Source organism: Oryctolagus cuniculus (assembly GCF_964237555.1).
Source record: "Oryctolagus cuniculus chromosome 16 unlocalized genomic scaffold, mOryCun1.1 SUPER_16_unloc_1, whole genome shotgun sequence".
NCBI lineage: Eukaryota > Metazoa > Chordata > Mammalia > Lagomorpha > Leporidae > Oryctolagus > Oryctolagus cuniculus.
This window is the reverse complement of record NW_027208201.1, coordinates 2,099,288-2,109,019: the sequence shown is the minus strand read 5'-3', so window position 1 is coordinate 2,109,019 and position 9,732 is coordinate 2,099,288. Positions and strand designations below refer to the sequence as shown.

Sequence of the window (9,732 nt, the reverse complement as noted above, 5' to 3'; positions counted from 1 at the left end):
TTTCTGTAAATTGGTACTACAGAAAAAAACATATTAAGATAAGTATAAATTGTTCATAAGGAGGGTACATTATACAAGTTATTTTTAACATCAGAATGCAAAATCAGTTTTATAATTTTAGATTCTAACCAATAAAAACTGAGAGAGCCTAAGAGCTACACCTGAGAACATCTGTTTCCTTAGAAATTCTTCTATCCCTTAATCCTTTCAAAGCATTCTTCTCAGGTCTTAGGAGAATAATGTAGCACTTGGGGACAAAGATGCAGCCCAGGAGCCCCGCACTGGAGCACAAGATGGAGAAGACCTCCACAGCCACCATGACCTTCCCCTTGGTGCTGTGGTAGACAGGCAGGAAGGTCACCCAGACACTGCAGAACACCAGCATGCTGAATGTCAGGAACTTGGCTTCATTGAATGTGCCAGGCAGACTCCTGGCTAGGAAAGCCACACTGAAGCTCACCAGGGCCAAGGAGCCCAGGTAGCCGAGGACACTGTAGAAGGCAATGACTGAGCCCTTGTTACACACCAGGATGATGTGGCCATGCTCTGAGTGTGCATCTGTGTCAATAAAGGGAGGAGAAGTCCCAAGCCAGATGCCGCAGAGAGCCAGTTGGATCAGGGAGCAGATGGGAATAATGGAATTAGGTACCCCTGATATCAGCCAGTGTCTCATCCTTCTCCCTGGGGCAGTGACCTTGAAGGCCAGAACCACAGTGATAGTTTTGGCCAGGACAGTGGAAACAGCCACGGTGAACACTACTCCAAATGTGGTCTGCTGGAGGACACAGGTGGTTGTGTTGGGACGACCAATAAACAATAAGGAGCAGAGGAAGCAGAAGATGAGGGCGATGAGCAGGATGTAGCTGAGACAACGATTATTGGCCTTGACTATGGGAGTGTCTCGGTGCTTTACAAAGACCCCAAGAACCAGAGCAGTGAGGACAGAGAAGCACAGAGCTGTGCAGACCAGGGTCATCCCCAGGGGCTCTTCAAAAGATAGAAAGGTCAGTTTTTTGTAGAAGCACTGGTTTCGCTCTCTGTTGGCATACTGATGATCCAGACACTTCATACACTGGTCCATATCTGGCAAGAAACGTACAAGAACATCATCCTGAGTTCAGTTATTTCTGATTCACAAGGACCTTGTGGAATAACAGACATAGCTAGTTTAGGCAAATAGCCCTTATTTGATGTTGAAATAGCATATAAAATAACATCTAGGAAATTATTAGCCATTATTCATGCCCATCTTCCTCATGTTAGCCAGAGTTATTACTTCATCTCTCTAACTACCTTACATACTGATGAGTACATGTTCTTTTTCTCCTAACAAAGCCCTACAGGCTACTCTCTGTAACTACTCCTGGTGCTTTAAATCCTACCTTTTTTGCCTGTATCATTTTAACACCACAAATTCATTCTTCATGGTTTCTCCACACTTGGAAGTGGTGATCAAGATTCCAGAGGTTTCCATGTATTATAAAGATTACTCTGACCTTTATATATGGCACATGCTTGCTGCATCCTCACTTTCAACAAGAGCAAGCAGCAGTCCTTGTTTTCTTAAGTTTTTATGTAGTGATTACATTTTTTCATAATTTTTTTTATTTTAAAGTTTTTATTCAACAAATGCATTTTTTCATAGATAGAACTTTAGAAATATTGTTTCTTTCCCCTAAACCCACCCTCCCATTCCAACTCTCATCCCACCTCCCTCACCCTCTCCTATCTCCTTCATTATGTTACATTTTTATTTGATTTTATATACAGAGGACCAACTCCATATAACATATAGATTTCAATAGTTTGCATCCACACAGACACACTACATATAGAGTACAGTTTGAGAAAAAATTGCAGTTGATTCTCACAGTTCAACTCATTATAGATGGAGTTCCTAAATGGGGATTAAATGCGCAGTGACTTCGTTGTTCCGTTAACAATTAACACTTGTACGTATGATATCAGTGATCACCCAAGGCTCTTGCCATGGGCTGCCAAGGCTATGGAAGTCCCTTGTAACCATAGACTCCATCAGCATTTGGACACTGCCATAAGCAAAGTGGATGTTCTCTCCTCCCTTCTGAGAAGAGTATATCCTTCTTTGACGATCATTTCTTTCCACTGGGGTCTCAAGGAGATCCTCCATGTAGGCTATTTTTTGTCCAGAGTCTTGGCTTTCCATGTCTGCAGTGAGCCCTTGTTTTATTGGTGTTATTCCCTCTGTACTCTCATTGCCTAATCAATGACCAAAGGGCCCCAGTCTTTATTTCTAATGAGTGTTTTTATTTATTTATAATTTAATGGAAATGCAGAGTTTCAGAAGGAGGCAGAGAAGTATGAGGGAGAGAGAGGGAGAGGGAGAGAGAGAAGGACAGGAGGGCAGGGAGAAAAAGAGAGGGAGAAAGGAAAAGAGTGGAAAAGAGAAAGAAAGACATCTTCCACCAGTGATTCACACCCCAAATGATGGCAATAAATGGAACTAGGCTGTCTTAAGGCAATAAATGGGAGCTTCTTCTGGGTCTCCTACATGGTATGGACTCAGAAACTTGGGCTGTCTTCTATTGCTTTCCTAATCATCAGCAGAGAGCTGCATTGGAAGTGAAGCAGCTGAGACTGGAACTGCTGCCCAACTGGGATGCTGGCATGCCAGTCAGAGGCTTCAACTACTATGATGTAGCACTGGCCCCAGGTTCCCACTCTTAGTGTCATGCACTGGGAGATTTACTTTGTGAATTTTGGGTGCACAGAAAGCACACAACGATTTCACTAAACCACATCTCTCTAAGGTAGCATCTGGATAGTCATTCTATGGGCAAGCACTGATTGAGAGATCACCATTAGAAAACAGATGATCAAGCTCTAGAGAAACACAGAAGAGTTGTGCACTTGATACCTTCTGGATAAGATGCCACCCTTGAGCAGATTTCCACCAAGGAACACACTGGGATGCTGCCTGTAATCAAAGTCAGTCTGGAGATCACCTTGAACCCTACTGGCATATTTCCACTTTGCTGCCTTTTGATTCTTGAACATGAATTTTATCTCCATCTCTGCCAGTATCCCCTTCTTTTTCCATACATTTCTCCATCAATGTCAGTTGTCACAACTTGCAGATGTCTTCCAAAGTTTAGGTGGTCTTATTTTTGGATAGTTCATACTTTTGAGACATTACATGTGCTCATCTTTCAGAGCTTTGTTTTCCAGAATTGATAAGCAAAAATATCTCTTTTTGTATTTAATCTAGTATTCCAGCACTACTTAACTCAATTACTGATTTTTGATTGTATTACATCATCCCAATATCAGTTGAAAATGATGCCATTTTAAATCTTCCTCTATAATAAGTTGAATGGCTTTCATTTTTATTGTATGCACAAACAGACCAATGGGTAATTTCTTGCAGAAGTTGCATTCTTTATTCAACTTTGTATCCAATCTTCAGCCATAACTTCCATGTTTTTTAGCATTCTAAAATACACTTTAGGATTGAAAACTGATCCTCCTTTTTGGCATTTTGTGTTGTTTTGTTCTTTTTTTATAATTCTTAGATCACTTAAATTTATTAAATGTTTTTCTTCAGAAATGCTAATTCTTATTACTATTTTTCAAGGATTATAAACTGAATTACACTTTATGCAAGACATTGGGCATGATGTAACCTATTTAAAAATACTGTTGGGTTTACATTGTTTAAAATTTCTATGTGTGAATTCATTTCAACAACAGTGTCTTACAATTTCATTTTGCTGAAATATCTGGCAGTATTTGATCAAACAAGTTAAGATGTTCCTGTAGAAGAAACAGAATTTTTCCTATTCTGTACAGTAGTTGAGAAAGAGTTCCTTTCCTATGTGAACATTTGATAAAGGTGTTTATCACAATAAAAGTATTGGGAATTATTTTAATAACTATGAGGTTACTTGGATTTTTCAAATATTTCTCAAAGTTTTTATAATGTTTCTATCTGGAAATTTCTGAATTTCTTCTATATTCTTCAATCTATCACCATTAAATGATTCACATGTTCTAGTATTAGTATCTTTTATATCTGTGCAGAGATCTCTTCAGCTCTCTTTGTGTAACACACACAGACATTGTAATCTTGTTTTTAGTACTGTTCCAACTGGTTGAGGTTCATAAATTTTACTTGTTCTATGATCACCAACTGTAAGCTCTTCCAATTTTTATTTACTTCAGTTTCCTTATAATGTCCACATCCTATCTTCAAGGGCTTGTGTTGAATTTGCTGTCATTGACCTACCTTGATATGCATAATTTTTACCATGGAAGTCAGCCTGTATTCTTTCAAAATAAATTTTACTCATGAGTGTGTATGAGTGTAAGCATAGGAATGTTCCTGAAGATTTATATTTTGATACGCAATGATTTTGCTCAAAGGCTAAGGTTAGCTCGTTTATGATATCTGATGAGTATTATCCTCAGCATGATATACTGTATAATTTCTAATACAGTTTTTCAAATTACACACAGTTTGATGAGAGTTGTGCTTTCTTACTCCAAGCATGCTATACTTGAATTAGGTGAAAGCATTTTATCTATTCATGTACAAGGAACACAGACGTGAATTTACCTAAATGATTTTGCAAATACTACATGCAGTAAAGTATAGTGTGCAAACTTTTATCATTTTAAGGGTTATTACTGAATATAAGGTTTAACTTCTACCAGAAGGTGAAAAGAATCTTCTGAGCAGTCATACTCCACATCCTTTTCTTTCCATGGAGAAGAGGACTATTTTAAGAAACAGGTGTTAACTTCTCCATGAGGCTGGCACTGACTTACCTGTCTGATTGGAAATCTCATTCTCAGGACAAGGTGTGCAATCAAAACAACAGGTAGGCTTTCCCTCCAGAGGGGTTTTCCTGAATCCAGGGCTACAACTCTCACTGCATACTGAGTGTGGAGTCTGAGAAAAATCAGATGTGTGTTGGTCAGAGATGGGACTATTGCTTATGTTCCATGTAGTGTTTTCAAGTCCTGCACAACCTGTTCACTTAAACTGTAAATACCTATTTCTGACACAATGATGGCATGCAAGTTTATTTTCTAAATAAATAAATAGATTCAAAACATGTGGAGGAACAAGTGCGTGTACTGTCCAACCTCAGACACTAAAAACATAAGAAAGTATTTAGATTGGAAGGGGTGTAGTTTAATGTCTCTAAGTGTGTTTTTAATAAGCCAAGTGGTACAAATCCCCATATGAATTGTGGGTAACAATGTGCATTGTGAACCTTATGATCAGGTGCAACTTACCTCTGTAATTCCTGTGGCCCACTCTATTGAATTCTCAGAGAGAGACAACTTCTGGCTCTGTGAGGCATAAGGGGAAAACTGTCCTACTTTAACCTTATGAACAACACCATATGGAAAATTCAGAAAGTTGAGAATGTCATATTCAGCTTCCAAATTCCTCAAGTGATTCAAATTCACTAGGTCACCCGCAGGATTGGTAAATTGGAGGTTCTTGAGAAACGGGTGCAACTGAAAAAATACATTATATTCACATGAAGACTGCCCAAGCAATAACACATCAAACCCAGTTTAAAGAAAGCCTTTTGTTTGTAATCACAAATAAACAAAGGGAACTTTTTATAGCCACCCAATGAATTAAAACTAAAACATGATGAGAACTACATCAAAGTAAGTATGATTTCACTCATTTTCATCTAAAAACTAGGGCAATCAAAAAGATCTAACTGTGAGATTCTGATCATTTCCAACTGTGGAGTCCATGCTACTAACACTCACTTATTTTCTCAGTGTACCTAGGAAAACCATCTGTAGTACAGTTACCAGGATAAAAAAAATGCAATTTAATGAGATGTCTTATGTACATTGTGGCTGAACATACTCAACAACATTTGACACTAAAAAGCAATATTTTTTTACTGTTGAGACAGAAAATGGAATGACACAGTCTAGGTATTCACAAGTCATAATTAAATTGACAGGATGGGAGAGTACTTTTTAAGACACAACACTGAAGCTTATCCAAGTTACCTTCCCACTTGTCAATGGAACCCTGTGTCTTATGACAAATTACAAGAAGAGGCTCATATATATCTCATGATTGGAGAAAGGATCCCAAGCTACTTGGTTTGAACACCGGCAGAAGCTGTTAAAGGGATCACTTCAGGAGTACATGTCATGCAATGGAAACCAAATTACCTGCCAGGGAGAAAATGCCACCTTTTCCCCCTTGTTCCCTGGTTGCATTTCTAACAATTGTAGAAGCATCTCATGTATGCTGTGGGCCACAGCATACACAGCATTATATATGTTGTAACTCCCATCACTCATGCTCATATCAAAATTATGCCATGTCAATGATTCCAAGGAGGTATTCAGTGGACAGTTTTTCAAGGTTTTGCAGGATGCCCCAGTAACTGAGCAATCAAAAACCAATGACCAGAATCTTAAGAGGTAAATGTCTTCTGGGTATTTGGAAGGGTTAGCTGTCCGAAGAAAGTTTTTGAAACCAGAGATCTCACTATGGTGGTGTGAAAAAATGAGAGTCCCATGGAATGAGTGGAGCAGAATATGACGCTCATCGCTGGCAAAATCCCATTGTGAGGTGGTGACCCAGACTTTCCATGTCATTACATGTTCCCATGTTGGAAAGCTGATTCCTATGAGTGAATCAGTGTCACAGAAAAGAATCACGACATTTGCTGATGATTTTAGGATCTGGATATGAAACCTATTCTGGAGTGACATACGAGACTCCTCAGTAACTGGAATCAATTCCACAAAGTCCACACAGATGCCATTCTTCTGCAGCTCTACTTTCAAATTGGACATAAACTGAATACCTTTTGGGAGGTCTGAGATGGCCAAACCCACCCAGGTCCAGCTGAAATGAAGCATCAAGGAGACTATGCCACGGGCCAGAGAAGTGTCTTTGGGGGCCATCTGATAGAGGGAAGAAAACTGACCACTGTCACTCAGAAGTGGTTCAAAAGACCCAATTGTCAGCTAAGGGAAAATGCAAGAAATATGTGTAAGTATATTGCCATAGTGTACTATCTTATTCCTGAAGAAATTAAGCAGATGATGGAAGCATCAGAAGATTTTAGAATATTTCATTTTTCTCATCTGCCTTGCATGAAAACATCCTAGTTCCTGAGACATTACATTCACAGATTAAGGAAAACATTTCTCATTTTCACTCGCCAACACTCAGCTTCTGATAATATGTGGCTAATCCACCTAATCTCTATACGCCTTCCCTTTTGATCACAAGCTGTGGCAAGTGTATTTGGTTCTGTCACTTAAATTTTTGGGTCTAAGTCAGGCACCTCAGGTGATGTGTTTTATCCCTCTCTTTCACTTACACACTCACCTGTGGAATTTTGTAGAGTTCCAGCAGTGTCCCTACTTGGACAGCAATGCTTGTTCCTGATATTACAGCTACAGACTTGCTCTGTTTCCTACACGTGTAATTAGGAACATCCTCTTCCAGTCCTGCAAGCCAGATGAAGGGATTCTGCATCACCATCATGTCACTGTGCATGACATTATAGAGATCAAATCCCAAGGTCACGTTGGGTAAAAGCTGGGGGTTCTTGTTGATCTCCTCAATAGCAAAAACCAAGGCCAGAGCATACTGGTAGTTTTTGGACTGAAATCTGCATGAAATGCACAAGGATCTTTAAGGGAGAAGCCTCAAATCCAGATTATCATCAATTCTACTGTAATAACTGTAACAGATGGATTGGTCTTGGCCAAAGATTCATATGTTCTAATGATTATCTGCACATTTGCTGAGGACAGCATGTGAAGAGTGTTGCATTTGCAGGACACATGTCCTCACCAGACCCATAGCTGCTACTCCCTTGATCTCAGTCTCCCAGCCTAAATGATTCTGAAAATAAGATCTGCTTTTACATTATAATGTCTTGGGCATGTTATCACATGGCTGTCCATGCAGCCAAAGAAAATGATCTTATTTTTAATATAAACCTATCAATTTAAATCATCTCTGGCAACAACTACATCTTCTAAGTTTTTATATTTGATATCGAAATACTATAATATGCTCTGGAATGCCCTTTCGAATGTTTATGCACACCTAGAAAGAACATTAAAGTTTCAAAGAAAACTTGACAAGGAAAGGTGCATCTTTAGCACTGCCTCTACAAATATTCCTATATTCGGAAACTACAATGATGCTTCATCTTATCACATCATTATATGCTTCTTGAAATAGGAGTCCTATGATCATAAGGCTGCAGGTTGTAATGGGAAAAGAGAGTAACTCAACTGAAGGCTATGTGATCACATAGAAGGATGACGTCAAAGCACTGAGAATGGTAGATGTAAGTCTGGATATATCCTGGAAAATCTCTTCCCCAACAAACTCACCCATCAACCACCATCACAAGCCAGGAAAATGAAATCAGATTCAGAGCTTGAAAGAAGGAAATCAGTGAAAAGGGAGGAACACTTTAGAAAAGCCTGAAACACTCCCCGGTTGGATTTGTAATGCTTTACAATTAAGACATTCATGCATTTATTTTGAACACTAGGTATATATTAAAGTAAATCATTATCAGTGGTATAAGTATATACTCCAAACTGGCCTTATTCACCCAATTTTCCCTACAGAACCAAACATAAATATCCTTCCATGCAAAGAACATGATGCATTTCTACTTTCCAGGTTCTGACATTTCACAAAGTGTGTAAATGAGGAGCCCCTTGTATGTATTTCAGATTTACTGTGTGTTGAGTCATTATGAATAGACTAGGTCATGTACACTGATATTAAGGGTCACTGTGTGCTCCAGAGGAAGTGACAGTCTTTCTTTTCTTGGTTCATGTTGCAACATAATATGTATGTATGCATGCATATTATATACATATTCTGCCTATATATTTATATATAGGTATCCATTACCATGTAAAGAGTTGCTCAATATCTATTGCTTTATATAAATCTCATTTCTATAAATATTTGTTATCCAAATATTTCACTCATACTTTGTATATAATGAAGAACTTTAAAAATCCTTGCTAAGAGTATCAAATAATATTCCATTTTTAGTTCATATTTCTCTGTTCCCCTCCTCATTGTTTACATTTCCATCAATTCCTTAACCTCTCATTTCTTATTCCCACTGCCATTGGTATAAAAGGTCTAAAAGATTTTTGGACACACTGGGCATTTTTGAGAGTTGCCTTTTCAATCTGTTTTATGTTGTGTTTCTTATCTCTAAGAACAGTTTATATATAATTATTGGGTGTTCTAAAGTTGTTGAATCTTATATTATATTCCCAAATATCATTAACACAGGCATTTTCTCCTGGGTTTTCTAAGATTTGGTTATGATCTCCAGTTGGCAAGGTATACATCTTGGAGGAACCTGGGCTCTATTCATAAACTCTATTCCTACTACAGGAAATTTACACTCTTCTGGTCTCCATCATTTAGGGTACACGTAAATGATGTACTGCATGCATAACCATGGGGAATACCACTACTACTAATAAATAAATATTTCATAATTGGGATGTCATGTGCACTATCAAAATAGGCAAATTCATAAAAATCATGTGACGTGAATAATATCATTATACCAAGCTGGTATCCATTAGATTTTTTCTGGATAGAACTTAGGACAAATGCCTAAAATACTTGATCAGTTGTCTCACCTTTGTGGCACCAACTATAGTTCTAAATTCCATTGGCTTTAATGATACTGC

The 9,732-nt window shown here is 38.3% G+C and overlaps 1 protein-coding gene across 1 annotated transcript; it reads right to left on the bottom strand.

The window, feature by feature from the left end:
* Positions 1–53: 53 nt before the first annotated feature.
* Positions 54–7,651, bottom strand: LOC100359190 (vomeronasal type-2 receptor 116-like). The gene is made up of 5 exons (XM_017340029.3): positions 7,370–7,651; positions 6,196–7,002; positions 5,281–5,508; positions 4,807–4,930; positions 54–1,083 (listed from the first exon to the last, which is right to left on the bottom strand). The coding sequence occupies exons 1-5, from the start codon at positions 7,538–7,540 to the stop codon at positions 149–151; spliced, it is 2,265 nt and encodes a 754-aa protein (XP_017195518.3). The 5' UTR covers positions 7,541–7,651; the 3' UTR covers positions 54–148.
* Between the last annotated feature and the right edge of the window lie 2,081 nt (positions 7,652–9,732).

What these genes read in the sequence shown, in the direction of transcription:
- LOC100359190 (XM_017340029.3), bottom strand. Translation starts at nt 7,540, where the DNA reads ATGCACAGTGACATGATGGTGATGCAGAATCCCTTCATCTGGCTTGCA. An exon ending in TGGCATTTTCTCCCTGGCAG is followed by an intron (nt 5,509 to 6,195) that starts GTAATTTGGTTT and finishes GTATTTTTTCAG; the next exon opens with TTGCACCCGTTTCTCAAGAA. An exon ending in GGGCCACAGGAATTACAGAG is followed by an intron (nt 4,931 to 5,280) that starts GTAAGTTGCACC and finishes GATTTTTCTCAG; the next exon opens with ACTCCACACTCAGTATGCAG.